Genomic DNA, 24,755 nt, shown 5'->3' with positions numbered 1-24,755 from the left:
ATTTTAGTTGCTGCAAGCAAGAGAATAAATCCAGTTCCTTAGTCCATTGTGATCAGAAATAGAAATCCATCCTCATAAATTGTAATTGCAGTTTTACATATTATTTTTTATTGTTACATTTCATATTCTGTTTGATTTCCTAATTTCCCCAATTCTATTTCCATCTTCGTCCTGTATGGACTTTTGAATTTCATTCCTGTGAAGATCTCAATGGAGGTCTTGAATAGTCATTTGTATTCTTGGTATGAATTCATTGCTTTGCTATTGTTTTTGACATTAATCAAATGTAATCATGGTATTATAGTACTCTTTTATCTTTTATTGTTGTTGTTGTTATCAAGTGCCATCGAGTCGGTCTGACTCATAGTTACCAAGGAGTGACTGCTGAGTTTGAACTACTACAAGTTCAAACAGACCTTGTGGTCCAGTGCTTTATCCTACAGCGCTACACCAGGACTCCATTTTTGTCTTTAGCGTCTATGATTTTCCCCAAGATTTCTGCATGTTCAGTATTACAGATTAATTCACATAGTGTTGTTTCATTTTTGCTTTTCCCAAAGCAAACTATTTTTAAAATTTGCAATGTGTGCTGTTGAGAATTTGGGATAATATAAACTGGGGTCCTGATTCTGTACTTTTTGGAAGTTTGTTATTACTATTTCTTTTGGTGATGCATCCTCCCTGCAGTATTCCCAAAACCACTGATAAGAGGTTTTTTTGTTTTGTTTTTAAAATATTTTGTTGTGAATTGTACACTGGAGAACAAGTTTCAGAGCCTCTTCTGACATCAATTTTGGTCTTTTCCTTCTTTCTTCTCTTCTTAATGACCTTTTGCTTTCTTCCTGTATGATGTTCTTGATGTCATCCTGTCACTCTTTTGGTTTTCAGTCATTAGTGTCTAATGCATCAGATCTTCAGATGATCTCTGATTTCAGTTGGAATATGAATATGTTGACTTCCCCTGAATTTGTTAGGTAGGATGATAAGGAGAGCTTCCATATGAATAGCACTAGAATATTATCAGCTATAGTGCTGGGAGATGAACCCCTCAGGTTAGAAGGCACTCAAAATACAACTGGGAAAGAGCTGTCTCCTCAAAGTAGAGTTGACCCCGATGAGTAAAGCTTTCAGTACCTTCATTTGAGGCACAACTCAAAATGAGAAGAAACAGCTGCAAATATCCATTAATAATTGGAATATGGAATGTCTGAATCTAGGAAAATTGGAAGTTGTCAAAAATGAAAAGAATGCATAAAGATCAATATTTTAGGCATTAGTGAGCTGAAATGGAATAGTATTATTCGTTTTGAATCAGATAATCATATGGTTTACTATGCCGGGAATGACAAATTCAAGAGGAATGATGTCACATTCATTGTCAAAAGGAAGATTTCAAGAACTATCTTGTATTACAAATGCTGTCTGTGATAGGATAATATCCATAGGCCTACAAAGAAGACCAGTTAATACCGCTATTATTCAGATTTACACACTAACCACTTAAGACAGTGATGATGGAATTGAAGACTTCTGCCAACTTCTTCAGTGTGAAATTGATCAAACAAGCAATCAAGATGCATTGATAATTGCTAGTAATTTGAATGTGAAAGTTGGAAATGAAGAGGGAGGATAGTAGTTAGAAAATATGAACTTGATGAGAGAAATGATGTTGTAGATTGCATGATAGAATTTTGCAAATCTAATGACTTATTCTGATGGCGATGGCTCTATATGATAAACTCTGAACTGCAAACTTCAAGGTCTGTGGGTTGAGCCCACCAGGCTCTTCATGGGAGAAGGATTAACCTTTCTGCTTCCATAAAAATTTAATGCCTCAGAAACTGTATACAGGGTCATTTTGAGTCAGCACTAACTCTACAACACTAACAACAACAGCAATGACTTATTAATTATAAATACCTTTTAAAACAACATTAAAGGTGATTATACACATGGGCCTCACCAGATGGAATACACAGAAGTGAAATAGACTATGTTGTGTCAGTTTGTTGCACTATGGTGCCTTGCATGTTACTGTGATGCTAGAAGCTAGAATACTTGTATTGTGAATGCTGACAGAGTTACCCAGGGTGGACAGGTTACGGCTGATTTTTCAGACTAAGACAGATTTGGAAAAAGGAGAGGCTGACTACTTCCTAATGTTTAGCCACTGAAAACCTTATGAATAGCAGTGAAATAGTATCAGATAGCACTAGAATACTGAATATTGAAACACGATGAATAGCACCAGAATATTGTCAGACTCCTGGTGTGGCACTGTGGGATAAAGCATGACCACAAGGTCAGTTTGAACCAAAAGGTTTGTGGTTCAAACTCACCTGCTGCTCCTTGGCAACACTATACAGAGTCACTGTAAGTCATAAATGACTCGATGCCATACAACAACAAAACAATAGTGCTGGAAGATTAGAACTAGCTAAGAATCTAACTAAGTTAGATTAGTTCTAACTTCAGGTTAGAACTCTCTCAAAATATGACTGGAGAAGAACTGCCTCCTCAGAGTAGATTGTGATGATGCAAATGGCATAAAGGTTTTGGGACCTTCATTTGCTGATGGGGCACAACTCAAAATGAGGAGAAACAGCTGCAAACATTCATGAATAATTGGAACATGGAATGTATAAAGCATGAATCTAGGAAAATTGGAGTTATCAAAATGAAACAAAACATCTATATTCTAGGCATTGGGGAGCTAAAAAGGACTGGTATGGCCATTTTGAATCTGACATTCAGATGGCTCTTACTATGGTGGGAGTGACATATTGATGATGAATGGTGTCACATTCAACAGCAAAAAGAACATTTCAAGATCTACCTTGAAGTATGATGCTATCTATTATATGATCATATCCATATGCCTATAAGGAATACTAGTTAATACATTATTAGTCAAATTTATGTACCAACTATGAAAACTAATGCTAATGAAAATTGAGGAATTCTACCAACTTCTTTGGAGTACTGGCGTGACGCTGTGGGTTAATGCACCAGACTGCAAAGCCGTTTGAACTGCAAGGTTGGCAGTTCAAGCTTACCAGCTGCTCCTCGGAAACCCTATACAGGGCCACTATGGGTTGGAATTGACTCGATGGCACTTAACAGTAACAACAACAACCAACTTCTTTGGAGTCCTTTTGTGGCACTGTGGGTTAATGCACTGGTCTGCAAAGTCAGTTTGAACCACCAGATTGGTGGTTCAAGCTCACCAGCACTCCTTGGAAATCCTATACACAGTCACTATGGGTCAGAAGTGACTCTACGACACTCAACAACAACTTGCTACTTAAGTCTGAAATTGATCAAACATACTTTCAAGATTTATTCATAACTATTGGTGATTGGACTGCAAAGGTTAAAACAAGCAGGAAGGATCAGTAGTTGGAAAATATGGCCTTGGCAATTGAAATAATTCTGGAAATGGCAAGATAGAATTTTTGCAAGACCACTGACTTTCTCATTGCAAATACATTTTTAAAATAACATGAAAGAGAGCTATACACTTGGACTTCACCAAAAGGAATACAGAGAATTAAAATGGACTGCATCTGTGGAAAAGAAACAGTGGAAAAGTTCTTTATCATCAGCCAAAACAAGGCCAGGGCAGACTGTGAAACAGACCATCAAGTGCTCATATGCTAGTTCAGGCTGAAGCTGAAGAAAATTAAAACAAGTCCACAAAAGTCACAATATGACCTTGAACTTATCCCACCTGAATTTAGAGAACATCTGAAGAACAGATTTGATGTATTAGACAATAAAGACCGAAAACTAGAAGAGTTGTGGGATGACATCAAGGACATCATACAAGAAGAAAGCAAAAGATCATTAAGACGACAAGAAAGAAGGAAAAGAACAAAATGGATGTCAAAAGAGGCTCCGAAATTTGCTTTCCAGTGTAGAGATGCTAAAGCAAATGGAAGAAGTAAGGAGGTACAATAGCTGAACAGAAAAGTTCAAAGGTCAGCTCTGGAAGATCAAGTCAAATATTACATCAAAATGTGCAAAGGTCTTGAGTCAGAAAACCAAATGGGAAGAACATACTCAGCATTTCTCAAGCTGAAAGAACTGAGGAAAAAATTCAAGTTTCGATTTTCAATAGTCAAGTATTCTTGGGAAAAATATTGAGTGATGGAAAAAATATGCAGAGTCACTGTACCAAAAAGAAATGTTGTTGTTGTTAAGTGCCATTGAGTCAATTCCAACCCATAGCGACCCTGTACAGGGTTTCCAAGCAGCAGCTTGTGAGCTTGAACCACAGACCTTGCAGTTCAAATGACTTTACAGTCTGACACATTAGCCCACAGTGCCACAAGGTTGATGTTAATTCATTTCAAGAGGTAGCATATGATCAAAAGTCAGCGATACTCAAGAAAGAAGTCCAAGGTGCACTGAAGGCATTGGCAAAGAACAAGTGTCTGGGAATTGATGGAATAAAAATGGAAATCTTTCAACAAACTGATGGGCACTGGTGACACTCACTCATCTACATGAAGAAATTTTGAAGACAGTTACCTGACCAACTGATTGGAAGAGATTCATATTTGTGTCCATTCCAAAGAGAGATGACTCCCAAGACTAAGACTCAATGGGAATACATGCTGTGATTGGTGACCACGCTCGACACTGATAATGGGAAGTGAGGGAAAAACAGCAATGAAGCAGTGAGCTAAGCCCTACAACATTCAATAGACTTCTGTGAACCCAGGTGAAGACCTGGTTGGCCAGCAGTGTGGCAAGACCTGGGGACTCTTGGGCTCAGAGTCAGTGACATAGTCACAGAGGACTAGAGTGGAGAGTGAAGCGTCCAGCTGATAAGAAGAGAGGGCATATGCATAAGAACACCCACACTTGCAGATAATACCCACTTATCCTGGCTTCAGTAACTAGATGATCAGAGCTCAACCAGAAGTAAAAAGAAGAGGGAAAAAAAAAAGTATTCTCATACAATTTGATGAACTTGACCTACACCTATGGAAGCAGTAGCTCAAAAGAAGGAACAAGTCCTTACAGCACGAATCATTCCCACCCCCTCCACACACAGAGTAGACAGGGATGGGCAACTTGGACATTGGCTACCCAAAATGGGGGGCAGGGGGCTACAAAGGCAAGAAGTGACTGGCTTACAAGCTTCAAGAGGGAACCTAGATCCAGAGGGCATGGAGGAAGGTAGAATCTCCAGTGAGTAGTATTCAATCTGACTAGGCGGGGCTGATGCAATGAAATGCAGACAGGTCTCTTGTGATACAATAGTGAATAATTGTTATCAGACTGATTGTGAGGGTCGGAAATGTAAAGGTAGGCGTTTTATAGCATCTATAAAGGAGGGGAGTGATTAACTTTTCAGTCTAGGAGTGGAGGTATCCTAGGACCATCAAGGAAAAAGAACAGAGAGTGGAACCCTACCCAGAGAAGCAGTGATGCCTGAAATGGAGGCAGAGATGATGACGTGGAGCGATGGAGCAGCTGGAGACTTTAGATCCAGAGAGAGAGAGTGACTGTGTGCTGAAGACCTGGGGGGTACGGGGGTAGGATTGCATGGAGGGGATTGTAACCATGGCAATGAGACGAGATAGGATAGAATGAATGTAAAACTAATGTTCTCCCATGTAAACTATCACATAATTCACAATAAAACATTTAAGAAAAAAAAAAAAAAGAGAGGTAACTCAATGCTCAATGGAATGCAGGAATCATTCGACAATATCAATAATATACACCATACAAATAAGAATTTTCCAAAGATAATTTAAAAACGGCTGCCTCAGTACATTGACAAGGAACTGCCAGAGGTACAAGCTGGATTCAGATGAGGATGTAAAACAAGTGATATCATTGCTGATGTCACATGGATCTTGGCTGAAAGCAGAGAATATCAGAAATATACTTACTTGTGCTTTATTGACTATGAAAATGATTTTGACTGTGTGGATCATGACTGTATAAATCAAGCTAAGGACAATATTATGGAGAATGTGCTCCTGAGGAAATTTTACACAGACCAAGGGACAGTAATTCAAACAGAACAAGGGAACACTTAATTGGTTTAAAATGTGGGAAGGTGTGTTCCAGGTTTGTATACTTTCACCATAGTTATTCAGTCTGTATGCTGAGCAAATAATCTGAGAAGCTGGATTATATGGAGAACACGACATTAGGATTGGAGCAAGAGTCATTAACAACCTGCGATATACAATCTTGCTTGCTGAAAAGGAAGAGAACTTCAAATACTTATTGATGAATATCAAATACCACAGCCTTTGGTAGGGGTTGCACCTCAATGTAAAGAAAACAGAAATCCTCATCACTGGAACAGTAAATAACATCATGATAAATAATAGAGAAAAGATTGACATTGTCAAAGACTTCATTTTGCTTGGATCCACCATCAACACTCATGGATGCAGCAGTCAAGAAATCAAATGACGTAGTGTAGTAGGCAAATCTGCTGCACAAGACCTATTTAAACTGTTCAAGAGCAAAGATGTCAGAGTACTAATGTGCACCTGACCCAAGACATGGTAATTTCAATAGCCTCATATGCATGTGAAAGTTGGACTGTAGAATAATTGATGCATTTGTGTTATGGTGTTGGAGAAGAATTTGAAAGACACCATGGACAAAGAAAGAACAAAGAAATTTGTTTGGGAAAAGGTACAGCCAGAATGCTCCTTAGAAATCAAGATGGCAAGACTTTGTCATGCTTTAGACATATTATCAGGAGGGACCAGTTCCTTGTGAAGGACATCATGCTTGGTAAAGTAGAGGGTTAGCGAAAAAGAGGAAGACCCCCAACAAGAAGAATTGGCACAGTGGCATAGCAATGGCTTCAAGAGAGAGAGAAAGAGAGAGCTTTACTTTAAGGAATTAACAAGTCCAAAATCCACAAGGCAAAAGACACACTGGAATTTGCTGGGATTTCTATGCTGCAGTCTTGGTGTAAAATTTCTTCTTTGGGAAACCTCAGGTTTTGCTTTTAAGTCCCTCAGCTGATTGTATGGGGCCATTCACATCCAGGGTACATATCCACATATCCACTGCCATTGAGTCGATAGTGACTCATAGCGACCCTATCTAGGGTTTTCTGCTATTGTAAATCATTACAGGATCAGCCAGCTTTCTTCCAAGGACCTGCCTATGGGTTTGAATGAACTGCATTAAAGTTAGCACTTCAGTCTTAGCCTACAGCATCACCAGGGCTTTATATTTATCGTCAATTGATTGTAAATTTGAAACACATCTACAAAATAGCTTCACATCAGCACCTAGATTAATATTAGACTTAACTGATCACTATAACCACACAGCCAACTTGACATATAAAACTATCACTGGTAGGTAGTCTTTTTACTTTCATCTATTATTGATGATATTCCTGTTAGTGCTCAAAACCTTCACACCCAAATTCTAGGATGATTTTCTATCCCACTTTGTCATTTGCACAAAGCTTCATCTCCCAATCCCTTCACATATTCATCATACTGAGAAAATCCAGCAGGTGGTTCAATGTCAACACTCAATGCCCCTGGAGTGAGCGTGATGGAATGTCTACAACTAGACAGCTTCAAAGTTGGGAGCAGAACCCTCACTGCTTTTTATATTAGTTTACAAATGGAATTTTAAAAATATGTAATCTCAGAGTTTCTCAATCATTTAGTCAAATATGCTTATAATACCCTGGTAGAATAAATTCTACCATTCTATTTGATTGTTTTTTACATACTTTTCATTACATTCTTTTTCTGCTTTCCTATATTCCTTTATACTGGCCAAGATTTGACTATTTTTATTCTATTAATTTTTCTTTCTATGTTCTAATTATATTGTTTTAGCAATTTTCCTTAAATGCATAGTTAATTTTACAGTTTTCGATTTGGTTAGTATTGTTATATATAGAATGTATCCCCCTAAAATATATGTTGAATTCCTGGCCCTTATACCTGTAGAGTCTCTGATAATAAAATTCAAAGCTCATTCAAGTTGTATATAGAGTCCAGTTTCTTTCTTATAACTGTTGATCTGAGGTCTCTGTTTCCTTGCTAGCTGTTAGCTTAGGGGCCATTCTGCTTCTAGAGCCTGCCTAGATTGTTTCCCTTGTACTGTATTTAACCTTCAAAGCAGCAATGGCATGCTGAGTCTTTCTCAGATTTTGAATCTCTTCGAATCTCTTGAATTTCCCTTAGCTATAGAAAATTCCTTGCTTTACGTGGCTAACCTGGTTGGATCAGTCCCACCAATCTCATCTCCATATTTTAAGGTCATCAGATTTAGGGCGTTAGTTACATCTGCAAAGTTCCCCCAGAGAAGTACCTAAACTAGTGTTTAATTAAATTACCAGTAGACAGAGATCTTAACATACCTCCTAAATTTTCTTTGTCTTGATGAAAGGTCAAACCTGTTGTAGATGAGTCGATTCTAAATAATGCAGACCATGTATTTCAGAATAGAAACCATAGGGTTTCAGTGACTGTGGTGTTTTTGAAATAGATCACTAGGTCTTTTCTCAAGGTGCCTCTGTGGACATTTGAACTGCCAGGCTTTCAGTTAGTAGTCAATCACTTTATCATTTGCACCACTCAGATTCTCTTTTGCTCTTAGAATTCTTATTTCCTTATTACCTTTTCTGGAGTTTTGTGAATCAGGGTAAAGTTACTTATTAAGAGGGCAACAGGAAGCAAGAAGACTATACATGCAAAAGATGCATAGTGGTTTATTAGCTCTTTCAGGTTAAAGGAGAGGCAGCTGGGCAGTGTTCTGAAACGTACAGAAGGCTCTAGGGAGGAGCACTCAGTGATGATTTGGAGTCCACCCTTACTTATACTAGAATTTAGCCTAAGATGTTACCAGATGCATCTTTCATGTCCTCAGGCAAGCAGCTATAGAAATGATAATTGAAATTTTTATTTTACTTATTATTCTTGGTGTATGAATTCTTTAGTTTATTATGTCTACTGACAGTACCTTTTAGTGACTTTCTTTGATGGTAACTTCATCTTAAGGGACAATGATTATCTCATAGGTGTCCTGCATATAAAGTTTTGTTGAAGCCTCCTTATGAAATTGAATTCATGTTTTACACCCTTAAGTCGTGAATTTTTACAATAATTACTACTATTTGAGTTTGAAAATTAATGGGAACATAGATTTGAGTCTTGAATCTACACTTGGTAGTCTTAAGGTTCCTATTTCCCTTTGTGATTTTTTTTTTTTGCACTCAACTAGACCACTAAGCAAATTTCAATGTCACTATTGTTGGTCATCCATTCGGTTCTGATACATGGAAACCTCATGTTTGCAGAGTAGAAAGTGCCATAGGGAAACTTTCAGAAACAGATCTTCAGGTTTGTCTTTCAAGATGACTCTTGAGTCCAAACCAACACCCTATCAACTACTAGCCAAATGCTTAATCATTTTCAGTACTCAGAAACTGCCTTTTGTCTTTTGGGATTCTTGTCCATCTATACCTCTGAGGCAATTTCCCTGATGCATCTCAAAGTTCAGTGATCACAGATTTTACTCTTTTCATTTCATGGGACGTATGCCTTTCAAAGGAGCACTGATGTTGCAAATGATTAAGTGGTTAGCTGCAAACCAAAAAGTTGGTGATTGGAACACAACCAGTGGTTCCACAAGAGATAAGAACTGGCTTTTTGCTTCCAAAAAGTTGTGCTCTCACATTGGGTCATTATGAGTCAAAAAATCCACTAGATAGCACCTAACAAGAGCAACCACTATAGTAACTTATTTATCAATGAACAATACATTAGGTACACCTAAAGGTCATTGTCAAGCATTCAAATTAAAGTATGAATTTTGTATGTTTTGTAATTCCCATAAATGCTGGGAATTTATAAGGTAAAAAAAGAAACCTGTCTTCTTGAACTTTTTCTTAGTTGAGGATTTGAAATGTAAACTTTTGCTACATCAAATTGACTACATCTGCAGAAAGAGACGATGGAAAAGCTCCATATCATTAGTGAAAACAAGGCCAGGGGCAGACTGTGGAACAAACCATTAATTACTCATTTGCAAATTCATACTGAAGTTGAAGAAAATGAAAACAAGACCACGAGAGGCAAAATATGACCTTGAATATATCCCACCTGAATTTAGAGATCAGCTGAAGAACAGATTTGATATATTAAACACTAAAGACCGAAGACCAGAAGAGTTGTGGGATGACATCAAGAACATCATATAGGAAGAAAGCAAAAAGTCATTGAGAAGACAAGAAAGAAGGAAAAGGTCAAAATGGGTGTCAGACGACACACTGAAACTTGCTCTCCAGCGTAGAGATGCTAAAGCAAATGGAAGAAAGGAGGAGGTCCAAGAGCTGAACAGAAAATTTCAAAGATCAGCTCAAGAAGATAAGACCAAATATTACAACAAAATGTGCAAAAATCTGGAATCAGAAAACCAAAAAGGAAGAACATGCACAGCATTTCTCAAGCTGGGGGAACTGAAGAAAAAATTCAAGCCTCAACTTTCATTATTGAAAGATCCTCTGGGCAAATTATTGAATGATTCAGAAAGCATCAAGAGAAGATGGAAGGACTAGACAGAGTCACTGTATCAAAAGGAAATGGTTAATGTTCAGCCATTTCAAGAGGTAGCATATGATCAAGAGCCAATGATACTGAAGGAGGAAGCCCACGGTGCATTAAAGGAATTGGCAAAGAACAAGTCACCAGGAACTGATGGAATACAAACTGAAATCTTTCAAGAAAGTGAGGAGGCACAGGAGGTACTCACTCATCTCTGCCAAGAAATTTGGAAGATGACTGTCTGGCCTACTGATTGGAAGAGATCCATATTTGTGCCCATTCCAAAGAGAGGTGACCCAACGGAATGCGGAAATCACTGGACAATCTCTTTGATATCCCATGCGAGTACAGTTTTGCTAAAGGTAATACAGAAATAGCTGCAATCATACATTGACAAAGAACTTACAGAGATTCAAGCCAGATTCAGAAGAGGCCATGGAACAAGGGATATCATTGCTGATGTCTGATGGATCTTGGCTGAAAGCAGAGAATATCAGAAAGATGTTTACCTGTGATTTATTGACTACACAAAGGCTTTCGATTGTGTGGATCATGACAAGCTACGGACAACATTGCAAAGTATGAGTATTCCAGAGTATTTAATTGTGCTCATGAGTAATCTGTACCTGGACCAAGAAGCAGTTGTTCAAACAGAATATGGGAAAACTAAATGGTTTAAAATTAAAAAAAAAAGGTGTGTGACAAGGTTGTATTCTTTCTCCATACTTATTCAACCTGTATGCTGAGCAAATAATCTGAGAAGCTGGATTATATGAAGAAAAACGTGGCATCAGGATTGAAGGAAAACTCATTAGCAACCTGCGATATGGAAATGATACAAACTTGTTTACTGAAAGTGAAGAGGACTTAAAACATTTATTGATGAAGATCAAAGAGCACAGCCTTCATTATGGTTTACATCTCAATGTAAAGAAAACAAAAGTCCTCACCACTGTGGACAAATAAACAACATTCTTATCAATGGAGAAAAGATTGAAGTTGTCAAGGACTTAATTCTTCTTGAATAAACTATCAACAGTCAAGGAAGCAGCAGTCAAGAAATCACGACGTATTGCATTAGGCAAATCTGCTGCACAAGACCTTTTTAAAGTGTTGAAGAACAAAGATGTCAGTTTGAGGACTAAGGTGCGCCTGACCCAAGCCATGGTATTTTCAATAACCTCATATGTATGTGAAAGCTGGACAGTGAGTAAGGAAGACTGTAGAAGAATTGATCCTTTTGAGCTACAGTGTTGGAGGAGAATATTGAAAGTGCCATGGGCTGCCAAAAGAAATAATATATCTGTTTTGGAAGAAGTTCAGCCACAGTGTTCCTTAAGGGCCAAGGTAGCCAAACTTCATCTCTCATGCTTCGGACATACTGTCAGGAGGGACCAGTCACTGGAGAAGGATAACATGTTTGGTAAGGTGGAGGGTCAGAGGAAAAGAGGAAGACCCCCAACGAGATGGATTGACCAAGTGGCAGCATCGATGGACTCAAGTGTGGCAACAGTAGTGAGGTTGGCCCAGGATCGGGCAGTGTTTCATTCTGCTGTACGTAAGGTTGCTATGGGTCAGTACCAACTCAATGGTACTTAACAACAACAATATTGGTAATAAGTATGTGACTTATTTGAGTGCCTTAATTTAGTCATCATTTGAAATTATTCACTGTTGGTGATCAGAGTTAAAAAGAGTTAATGCAGTTATAAACGGATCTGACATACATTAATTATGCACGCTTTTTTTTTTTTTTTTCAGTATTAACTTACTTGCCTTATTTTCACTTTCATTTAGATCTAGATCAGAAAGCAGCAACCAAGCCTATACTAGCAGGTAAGTAAATTATGAAATGTTTCTTAAAATATATGTTTAAAATTAAGTTGAAGAAATTGATACTCAACACTTAAATTGATGGAGCGTCACAGTAAAGTACTGCATTGATAAAACAACCTATTAGGATTTCCCCATCTCCTAACCGGTGAGTATTTGCCTGAGTAAATCAAATATATTTAGTGAATGTATATTGGGAATTTATTCTTGGACGTAAAGAAATAAATGACCAGGGAAATGTTGATGGTGATAACTTATAAGTAAGTTCCTTTTGTATTCTTTATCACAAAGGGAGATTTTACTTATGTGAAGACATTATACAACTTACAATGTGTACCATGAAAAACCGAATGAATACTCAACACAGGTCACTTAGGTTGAAATTGCTGAAGAAAAAAAGCATCATAAAGGAACATCTTCTAAAGTCTCTTAGTATTACAAAATCGTTATAACTAGGCATATTTCCATTTCCTGAAATGTGATTGTCTCTGTATAATATCCAATAAGCATTTATTTCCCCATTAGTTGTGGTATTCGATTCCTTCTGAATATAGAAAATGTTTGGGAGTTTTCCTTCCTTCCTGTCTGACTTATACAGTCTTTATTTACTTGTGTAATTGACTGGTACTTTTCCTTCTGTGTGCATCCAAGTTCACTACTATTCCAAACAATATGCATACCTACAGACAACTTTTCTAGATTGTAAAACAAGGCTGTATGGTTTATCTTATTCCAGAGGTCTATGTCTCTAATAATAATACCTTATTATATTATCCTTTAATGTGTTATTATTATGACCTTCCAGTGACACTTTGGAGTCATGAGTTACTCTTACCAAACTGAGAATGAACAACATGTTCATTATTATGTTCTTTCTGTGTTACTTTGAAAAGTGTAGTTTTTAAGTGCCGTTGAGTCATTTCCAACACATAGCGACCCTGTGTAGGGTTTCCAAGGAGTGGCTGGTGAGCTTGAACCCCTGACCTTGTGGTTCAAATGACTTTGAAGTCCAGCGCATTAGCCCACAGCACAGTACATAGTACTAAAACATCAAGTCTCAGCTACCATTTTTTGTTTTTTACTTTGGGACTTGTCTTATTATCTATCTCTATGTCTGGGGCAAAGCTAACTTTGTCTCTCTCACCAGTGTGTAGCCAAAATGTAGCAGAGTGCTTGGCTAGTAAATACTTGCTGAATGAAAGAAAGATTACTTGATATTCTACACACACACAAGAGGCAAACAGTTATACAAAGCTAGACATGTGTGCACACATGTACACACATTCATGCTTATACTCACCCACATCTGTGTTCTGTATTATAATAAATGCCTTAATTTGTACCTCTCCCATTATCTCTCATCCTGAACCCTTGTTAAGGTGATTTTTCTCTTTTAGAATTGGTATTCACCTACAATGAGTAAGAGATGATAGTATACCTTATAAGAAAATGTGCATTTTAACTAGAATAATGTAGTTTGGAATGGTAAACCACTGATGTAGCCTTTTGGCTACAGTGCACCAGAAAAACATTCTTAAAATAATTATTAATTTAAAGCTCAGTATTGTCATTTGATATTTTTGCTGTGCTTTATTGATATAACATTCACTGTAGTTTTCAGATCATTTGTCTTTGGTGCAATCATCTGGTGGGAAGTCAGTGGGAGAGGTAGTTGAAGCCAAATAATTCAGTATGGGTTGTATTAGTCCACAGTGTTGATATGATTAATTTAAAAATAACTAAATGGAATAAATGTTTCTAAACTTTTCCTAAAAATAGATGGGCCTTAGGCCATTTACCTGCAAATTCCAATCATGACTCTCTTACCATTACTGTCATTTGGCTATTAATTTCTTCTAGGTGTCAGTTCATCCTCTATTCTCTCCATCAGTTAGTCTCTAGTATTATTATAATCATTTTTATATTTAAATGGATACTTACTATATTGACTTAATCAGTTGCTTAGCTCCTTATTCATTCTTTACTTTTTCCATTCAGGTTCAGTTTCCTTTTTCCTTTACCACCACAGTTTTTTGTATTGTGTGCTTGCATAGTGCTGTGATTCTGGAAGGTACACCACTGGTATTTTAAATACCAGCAGGGACACCCATGGTTAACAGGTTCCAACTGAGCATCCAGATGGTGACAAATTAGGAAGAAAGACAGAAGACTGCTTTCAAATATTTAGTCACTGAAAACCATATCAATAGCAGGGGAATGCTGTCAGATAGCATCAGAATAATGAATATTGAAACGTGATGTAAAGTACCAGGATATCATCAGATATAGTGCCGGAAGATGAGTCCCTCAGGTTGGATGGCACTCAAAATATGACCGGTGAAGATCTCTGCCTCCTCAAAGTAGAGCTGAATATGTTGACACGAATGGAGTAAAGCCTTTGAGACCTTTATTTGCTGATGGGGCACCACTCAAAATGAGGAGAAACAACTGCAAACATCTATTAATAATCAGGACATGGAATGTGTGACATATGAATCTAGGAAAATTGGAAATTCTCAAAAATGAAAATGAAACACATAAACATTGATATCCTAGGCATTAGTGAGCTTAAATGGGCTGGTTTTGGCCATTTGGAATCTGACAATCACATGGTTTACTATAATAGGTATGACAAATTGAAGAGGAATGGTATCACATTCATCATTAAAAAGCAAATTTCAAGATCTCCCTTGAAGTACAATGCTGCCTGTTATAGGATAATATCCATATGCCTACAAGGAAGACCAGGTAAGACCGCTTATTGTTCAAATTTATGCACCAACCACTAAATCCAGTGATGAGGAAACTGAAGAATTCTAACAACTTCGTCAGTCTAAAACTGATCAAACACGCAATCAAGATGTATTAATAATTGCTGGTGGTTGGAATGCAAAGATTGGAAACAAAGAGGAAGGATCAATAGTTGAAAAATATGGCCTTGATGATAGAAACAATGCTGGAGATTGCATGATAGAATTTTGTAAGACCAATGACTTCTTAATTGCAAAAAATCTTTTTAAAATAACATAACAAACAAGTTTTCACAAGGATCTCACTAGATGTAGTACACAGAAGGCATGCTGACTACATCTGAGAAAAGAGACAATGGAAAATCTCCATATTGTCAGCCAAAATAAGGCCAGGGGCAGATTGCAACATAAGATAAATGGCTCATATGCAATTTTAGGCTGAAGCTGAAGAAAACTAAAACAAGTCCACAAGAGCCTAAATATGACCTTGAGCGTATCCCACCTGAATTTACAGATCATCTCAAGAACAGATTTGATGCATTAGACATTGAAGACCAGAAAAATTGTGGAATGACAATAAGAACAGGAAGAAAGCAACAGGTCATTAAGAAGATGTGAAAGAAGGAAAAGACCAAAATGGATGTCAGAAGAGACTCTGAAACTTGCTTTCTAGTGTAGAGATGCTAAAGAAAATGGAAGCAACGAGGAGGTAAAAGAACTGAAGAGAAATTTTCAAAGTTCATCTTGAGAAGACAAAGTAAAACATTATAATGAAATGTTCAGTGACTTTGAGCTAGAAAAGCAAAAGGGAAGAATACACTCAGCATTTCTCAAGCTGAGGGAACTGAAGAAAAAATCAAAGCCTCACCTTGAAATATTGAGGGATTTTATGGGCAAAATACAGAATGATGCAGAAAGCATCAAAAGAAGATGGGAGGAATACAGAGTCACTGTATCAAAAAGAAATGGTCCATGTTCAACCATTTCAAGAGACAATATATGATCAAGAGCTAATGATCCTGAAGAAAGAAGTCCAAGGTGCATTGAAGGTATTGACAGATAAAAACCTCCAAGAACTAATGGAATACAAATTGAAATCTTTCAACGAACTGAATTAGCACTGGAGGAACTCAATCATGTATGTCAAGAAATTTGGACGACAGCAAACTGGCCGACTTACTGGAAGAGATTCATATTTGTTCCCATTTCAAAGAGAGGTGACACATCAGAATGTGAAATCTTTGGAGAATATCATAAATATCTCATGCAATTAAATTTTGCTATGTTGTTGTTTAGTGCCTTGGAGTCGGTTCTGACCCATAGCGACCCTGTACAGGGTTTCCGAGCGTATAAATCTTTACGGGAGTAGAAAGCCTCATCTTTCTCCCACGGAGCGGCTGGTAGTTTCCAACCGCTGACCTTAAGGTTCCCAGCCCGACTGTACATTGACAGAGAACTGACAAAGGTTTATGCCGGATTTAGAAAAGGATGTGAAATGAAGGATATCATTGTTGATGTCAACTGAATCGTGGTTGAATGTGGAGAATACAAAAAATATGTTTACCTGCGCTTTATTGACTATGCAAAGACTTTCAATTGTGTGGATCATGACAAGCTATGGACAACATTGCGGAGAATGAGTATTCCAGAACACTTAATTGTGTTCATGAGGAAAACTGTACACAGAACAAGAGGCAGTTGTTTGAACAGAACAAGGGAACACTGAGTGGATTAAAATTAGGAAAGATGTGTGCCACCATTATATTCTTTTATTTAATCTCTGTGTTGAACACATAATCTGTTTGTTGAGCACATAATCTGAGAAACTGGATTTTACAAAGAAGAATGTGACATCAGGATTGGAGGAAGACTCAATAACATCCTGTGATATGTAGATGATACAACCTTGCTTGCGGAAAACAAAGAGGACTTTAAAATACTGATGAAGCTCAAAGACCACAGCCTTCTGCATGGGTTGCCCCTCAGTGTAAATAAAACAGAAATCCTCACCACGGGACCAACAAATAACATCAAGATAAATGGAGAAAAGATTAAAGTTGTCAAAGGCTTCAGTTTGCTTGGATTAATCACCAACACTCATAGAAGCAGTAGTCAAGAAATCAATCAACATACTGCATTTGGCAAATCTGCTCCAGAAGACTTCTTTAAAGTGATCAAGAACAAAGATGTCACTGAGGTGCACCTGACCAAAGCCATGATATTTCAATCACCTCATATGCACGTGAAAGTTAGAGAATAAGACCTTAGAAGAATTTATGCATTTGAGTTTTGGTGTTGGAGGAGAATAAAGTACCATGAATTGCCAAAAGAACAAACTGATCTGTGTTATACAGCCATAGTGCTCCTTGGAAGCCAGGATGGCCAGACTTTGACTCTTATAGTTCAGACATATTATCAGGACAGATCAGTCCCTGGAGAATGATGTCATGTTTGGTAAAGTAGAGGGTTGGAGAGAAGATTCCCCAAGGAGATGGATTGCCACAGTGGCAGCAGCAATGGACTGAAACATAGCAACAATAGTGGGGTTGGCACAGGACTGGGCTGTGTTTCATTCTGTTGTGCATAGGGTCGCTATGAGTCAGTACCCACTTGATGGCACATGACATAGTCCTTTTAGTTGTCTCAATGAGTGTTAGTGTGTTATTAGTGTTTTGTGTTAAATGCTTGACATGCCATTTTTTTTTTTCCACATGTATCTTTGAGTGATTTTTCAAATGCTTAGAGAATTCTAGGCCCAGCACTCAGTTTTCTGCAGCTCTTTAAAGTATTCTGTTGTAATTTGACATTTACTGTTAATTGATGACATTTCAGTTGTCAGTTTTATATTTATTTTATATAAGTGACGTCTCAGGTTTCCATTTTGTCTTGATTGTTTTCTTATTTTATTATGGTGTGCTCTGATATAATTTGTTTTTCTTTATCCAGCTCTATATTCAGTGTGGTCTTTAAATATCAGCATACATTGAGCATACATTGTGGGTAGAAGTATACTTTAATTTTATCTCTCTTGGGGCATGAACTTTTCATTTTATTCTTTTGCTTGTTGGTTCAAATTTGTGGCCAGTGAAATGAAAGTCCTGCCCTGAGACATGACGCAGACCTTGGTTCCTGCATCTCTAGGTGATCCTTTTCTATTCAAATGGCTGAGCTGTTTGTTGCATTCCAAGGCCACTGGTCATAGCATTTATTATCCCTATTCAAGACTCCTGGTGCAGCACTGTAGGATTAGTACTGGATTCCAAAATACAAGGTCGGAAGTTCAGATCCACTAACTGCTCCTTGGAAAATCCTATACAGGGTCTTTGTGAGTCAGAACCGACTCTACGGCACTTAACAACAACATTCAAGACTCCTAGGTTTAGGCAAGGAGCACATTCCTGTTTTATATCTTCCGAAGGCCCATTCTCTTAACTGGGGTTATTAAAGTCATATCTTGTAGGATAGTTGTAATTCAGATACCTTTTAAATCATTCAAATTTAGCCCTTGTTTTTCCTTTGTGCTTCCGGTTTCTTCTTATTACTGACAGAAGGAAAAGACATTTTTTGTCTTTTTAATTCTCATTTACATACTAATTTTGTGCACTATCTTCCTCAATTTTTTACATGGGGAATAGAATGGGGGAATTTTCCTGTCAGCTCAGTCTGTCCCACTGGCCAGAAGTAAATAAGAGTTTTAATTACCAAAATGTGACAGTTTATCAATCAATAAATAAGGTGTCAACTTGAGCCTGAAGGCCAGATTTCATCATCTGAAGTCAAATTCATTGTCTCTGTTTAGTAATGACAAGGAAAATCCAAATTTCTGATATCTGATATCTTGATACTGTTCTCACTGGCAATCTAACTTTTTAAAAAAATGCTTGGTTGTTCATGGGCTTTGGGTAAATAAAAATGCTAGTATTTTGTATTGTCCTAAAGTAGGTAACTTTCTTAACTTTTAAACATTACTCAATTTTCATTTTAGATCCAAGTCAGAAGGCAGTACCCAAGCATCTACCAGCAGGTAAGCAAATAAGGAAATATTTTTATAAATAAATAAGAAAGAAGGAACAAGTTAATAATTCACAATTAATTGCTCAATATATTATATTTATTTATTTAAACTTTTTTTATTGTGAATTGAGTGAAGGTTTACAAACAAGATCATTAGTTTTACATTCAACAATTCATACACTTTGTTTCATCTCAATGATTACATTTTCCTCCATGTTACATCAATAATTCCACTTCTTCCTATGGTTCCTATTTCCATTCCACTCATCTCCCCATCCCTTCTCAACTTTGTCCTTAGGTAAATGTTGTCCTTTTGCTTTTGAATGGTCAACCATTCCATAGCGAGCATACCTTACTAGTGTTGTCCCCATTATATACCTATTTATTGCTTGGTTGAAAATTGGACCACAAGGGTGAGTTCCTTTGCAGACCTGAAGGGTGGCCAAGGGCAGCCATGATCTTGGGTTCCTCAAGTCTCTGACTTCCAAGCCTAATCTTTTTTATAGTTTCAAATTTTGTTCCATATTTTCTTCCACTCTATCCAGAACATTCTAATGTGAATCCCTTTCAGAGCATTTGGTAGTGGTAGCTAGGCACCAATTAGTTCTGGTCATAGTCATGGAAACTGATGTTCACATATTCTATTAGTCCACTGGACTAATTGATTCTAAGAATCTTCAGTTCTCATCACTCTTCTTTCTTCTGCACATGGAAATAGTTGCACATTAGATATCAACTCATGAACTTTTAAGATCCCAGATGTTACTCACCAAAGTAGGATGTAGAACATTGTCTTTGTGGACTATGTTATGCCAATCGACCGTGGTGTTCCCTGAGACTATGGTCCTGAGTCCCTAATCCCAGAAATTCAATGCCTTAAGATGTTTGATAGTATCTAAGAATTTTATAACTTTACCCACTGTATGCTCCACCACATTCATGGGTGTGTTTGCAGCAAGAGTAAATACCTGTGTACAAATATTATCTTGCAAACCCTTATATATTTGTGGGTATACTCACACTCTTCTTCCCTTACCAATTCAGCCTTTGTTTCTGTCCAGTATTCTACCCACAGAACACTGTTGTTCCAATGTTGTGTATATGACATTATTTACCTTTAGCCCTTGTTTTCCTAATTTCCTTTTTAGGACTGCCTTTATTAGTGTTGTTGTTAAGTGCCGTCGAGTCAGTTCTGCCCCCTAGCGACCCTGTGCAGGGTTTCCGAGGATGTAAATCTTTACGGGAGTAGAAAGCCTCATCTTTCTCCTGCGGAGCAGCTGGTAGTTTAGAACCGCTGACCTTAAGGTTCGCAGCCCGATTCGTAACCACTATGCTTTTTGTATATTGATCTTGTGCCCTGCAACTTTACTGAATCTTCCAATGAGTTCCAACTATTTTTTTTACTGAGTCTTTGAGGTTTTCCATCTATAGAATTATATCATCTGCAAATAGAGTTTTACTACTACTTTGTAATTTTGGATGCCTTTCTTGCTTTATAACTGTAAGACTTCCTACACAGTATTGTATGGGAATAAAAATAAAGGGCATCCTTTTTGGATTCGTCTCTGAAAATGGAATGCTTTCAGTTTTTCTTCATTGAAAATAATGTTGACTGTTGGATTTGTGTTGTTAAGTGTCGTGTTGGTTCTAACTCATAGCGATCCTTTATAGGGTTTCCAAGGAGTTGTTGGTGAGTTTGAAACTCCGATCTTGCGGTTCAAACAAACCTGGAGGTCTAGTGTGTATATATGTTCTAATTATGTTGAGGACTTTTCCTTCTACTCCTACTTTGCTGAGTGTTTCTTTTTTTTTTTTTTTTTAAATCAGGAATGGATGTTGTATTTTGTGAATGCTATTTCTATATCAATTGATAAGATCACGTGGCCCTCTTTCCTTTGCTTTATTTATGTGGTGAATTATATTGATTGTTTTTCTAATATTGAACCATTCTTGTATCTCTGGTATGAATCCCACTTGGTCATGACATATTCATTTTTTGATATGTTGTTGAATTCTATTGGCTATGATTTTGTTCAGAGTTTTTGCGTCTATGGTCAAGAAGGACATTGGTCTATAATTTTCTTTTTCAGTGATGACTTTTTCTAGTTTTGGTATGATGATTTTTCTCACGTCATAAAATGTAGCTAGGAGTTCTCCAACCTTTTTTATTTTCTGGAATAGTTTCAGTAGAATTGGTGTCAACTTTTCTCTTCAATGTTTGGTAGCATTCACCAGTGAAACCATCTGGGCATGTACTTTTTTGTTGTTGGAACTTTTTTAATGAGCTGATAAATTTCTTCCATTGTTGTGTTGTTGTTAGGTGCACTCGACTCAGTATTGACTCATAGCAACCTTATGCACTGCCCGATCCTAGGCCAACCTCACTACTGTTGCCACGCTTGAGTCCATCAATACTGCCACTTGGCCAATCCATCTCATTGAGGGGTCTTCCTTTTTTTCTCTGACCCTCCATCTTACCAAACATGATATCTTTCTCCAGTGACAATATGTCCGAAGTATGAGAGGTGAAGTTTGGCCATTTTGGCCCTTAAGGAGCACTCTGGTTGCACTTCTTCCAAAATGGTTCTATTGGTTCTTTTGGCAGTCCATGGCACTTTCAATATTCTCCTCCAACACCATTTCTCAAAAGCATCAATTCTTCTATGGTCTTCCTTATTCACTGTCCAGTTGTTGCATGATTATGAGCTTATTGAAAATACCATGGCTTGGGTCAGGTGCACCTTAGTCCTCAAGCTGACATCTTTGTTCTTCAACACTTTAAAAAGGTCTTGTGCAACAGATTTGCCTAATGCAATACATCGTCTGATTTCTTGACTGCTGCTTCCATAAGTGTTGATAGTTGATCCAAGAAGAATGAAGTCCTTGACAACTTCAATCTTTTCTCTGTTGATAAGAATGTTGTTTATTGGTCTAGTGGTGAGGATTTTTGTTTTCCTTACATTGAGATGTAATCCATACCAAAGGCTGTGCTCTTTGATCTTCATCAGTAAATGTTTTAAGTCCTCTCCACTTTCAGCAAGCATATCGCAGGTTGTTAATGAGTCTTCCTGCAATCCTGATGCTACGTTTTCTTCATACAACCCAGCTTCTCAGATTATTTACTCAGCATACAGGTTGAATAAGTATGGAGAAGGAATACAACCTTGTCACACACCTTTCTTAATGTTAAACCATTCAGTGCTTCCATGTTCTGTTTGAACAACTGCCTCTTGGTCCAGGTACAGATTCCTCGTGAGACAATTAAGTGTTCTGGAATACTCATACTTTGCAATGTTGTCCACAGCTTGTCATGATCCACACAATTGAAAGCCTTTGCGTAGTTAATAAAGCACAGGTAAACGTCTTTCTGATATTCTTTGCTTTCATCCAAGATCCATCGGACATCAGCAATGATAGCCCTTGTTCCACAGCCTGTTCTGAATCCAGCTTGAACCTCTGGAAGTTCTTTATCGTTGTATGCTTGCAGCCGTTTCTGTATTACCTTTAGTAAAACTTTACTCGCATGGGATATCAAAGATATTGTTCAGTGATTTCCACATTCCGATGTGCACAGATATGTATATCTTCCAATCAGTTGGCCAGATAGTTGTCTTCCAAATTTCTTGGCAGAGGTGAGTGAGTGCCTCCTGTGCCTCCTCTTTCTTGAAAGATTTCAATTTTTATTCCATCAATTCCTGGTGCTTTGTTCTTTGCTAATTCCTTCAATGCACCTTGGACTTCCTCCTTCAGTATCATTGGCTTTTGATCATAAGCTACCTCTTGAAATGGCTGCCTATTAATCATTTCCTTTTGGTACAGTGACTCTGTGTCTTCCTTCCATCTTCTCTTGATGCTTTCTGCATCATTCAATAATTTGCCTAGAGAATCTGTCAATAATGGAAGTCAAGGCATGAATTTTTTCTTCAGTTCCTTCAGCTTGAGAAATGCTGTGCGTGTTCTTCCTTTTTGGTTTTCTGATTCCAGATTTTTGCACATTTTGTTGTAATATTTGGCTTTATCCTCCCCAGCTGATCTTTGAAATTTTCTGTTCAGCTCTTGGACCTCCTCATTTCTTCCATTTGATTTAGCATCTGTACACTCGAGAGCTAGTTTCAATATCTTTTCTGACATCCATTTTGACCTTTTCCTTCTTACTTGTCTTCTCAATGACTTGTTGCTTTCTTCCTGTATGATGTTCTTGATGTCATCCCACAACTCTTCAGGTCTTGGGTCTTTAATGTATCAAATCTGTTCTTTAGATGATCTCTAAATTCATGTGGGATATATTCAAGGTCATATTTTGGCTCTTGTGGACTTGTTTTCATTTTCTTCAGCTTCAGTTTGAATTTGCATATCAGTAATCGATGGTCTGTTCCACTGTCTTCTCCTGGCCTTGTTTTGACTAATGAGATGGAGCTTTTCCATCATCTCTTTCCGCAGATGTATAGGTCTGCTTAAGTTTTCTACTACATTCTGTATTAGTTTAGGGAGGTAGTGTTTTTCTAAAAATGTATCAATTTCTTCTTGAATTTTCATATTGATTGGAGTAAAATTCTACATAATGTTCTGATATTATCCTTTTTATTTCCCAACAGGCTTAATGCAAACAAATCCCTCCATGTTTAATTGGGCTGACACCTTTGGTACTCACCTCAGTGTGACTCTGACCCACTGGAAGAGTGGGAGATCCCTGGGGGTGTACATGGGTGTCACCTGGTCTGGCCTCTGATCACCAGGGAATTGTGGGGAGCCAGAAAAATATTGTATCATTATCTCTGTGAATGACTGGTACATTTCTGCAATGCCAGTATGTTTTTATGTCTGCGAACCTACTCACAGAAACTTAAGATAGTCATACCTCATCTTCAGTGGGCACAGGTTACCAGTTTGTTTCTATTTTTTACAACTTTTGTTCAGCTTTCTCTCCTAGTACACATTCAATCACCTTCTCTATGCTTTCATCTGAAGCTCAAGAGTTCCAGCACTATCATCTGCATCTGTTTCATTTTGTTTTCTGTATCTTTGTTGTAGAGGGTCCTTACAACCTTTCTCTCTAGTCTGCCATCTTGTCACCACCTCACCTTTCTCATTATTTTTTGAGTAATCACAATTCATAAAATACTACAGTAAAACTAATGTATTAATAGTTGCTATCCTAGTAACAACTGAGAGTGAATTAATTCAATTGTTTTTCCTCAGTTAATTAAATATTATTGATTGCCTGCTCTTTTGATATGTAGGATAAAACTATATCTTGAAAGAGACAAGATATATATAATTTGGTTGTGAAACTGACTCATAAACAGAACATTTTTGTGCACTTGATGTTGGGATGAACAAAGGAAAATAGTCTTTCTTTGGATTATTCTTCCCACTCACAAAGTCTGTATATGCTCCCATGAGTAGCTATGTGAATAATTACCCCATTTAGGAAGGTATCAGTATGATGAAGACACTAGAATTTACATTTCCCACAGTACCTCCACATCTCCCAGTAGAGTTAACAAGGATTCTCTGGAACTCTGCACTTCACTGTTGTGGCTTTGTGATCCTTCAGAACTCATCAAAAATTTATTGTTTTGCTCACTTTTCTTTG

The 24,755-nt window shown here is 37.5% G+C and overlaps 1 protein-coding gene across 1 annotated transcript in view; it reads left to right on the top strand.

Annotated features, from left to right (window-relative positions):
- ADAM32 (ADAM metallopeptidase domain 32) overlaps positions 1-23,888 on the top strand; it is a 208,168-nt gene extending 184,280 nt beyond the window's left edge. The window contains 3 exon segments of the mRNA XM_006878390.1: positions 12,324-12,398; positions 19,131-19,169; positions 23,755-23,888. Of these exon segments, the coding sequence (XP_006878452.1) occupies positions 12,324-12,398; positions 19,131-19,169; positions 23,755-23,888 (248 nt within the window).
- Positions 23,889-24,755: the final 867 nt, after the last annotated feature.

Source organism: Chrysochloris asiatica, unplaced genomic scaffold (assembly GCF_000296735.1).
Source record: "Chrysochloris asiatica unplaced genomic scaffold, ChrAsi1.0 scaffold00035, whole genome shotgun sequence".
NCBI lineage: Eukaryota > Metazoa > Chordata > Mammalia > Afrosoricida > Chrysochloridae > Chrysochloris > Chrysochloris asiatica.
This window is presented reverse-complemented; position numbering and strand designations above follow the sequence as displayed.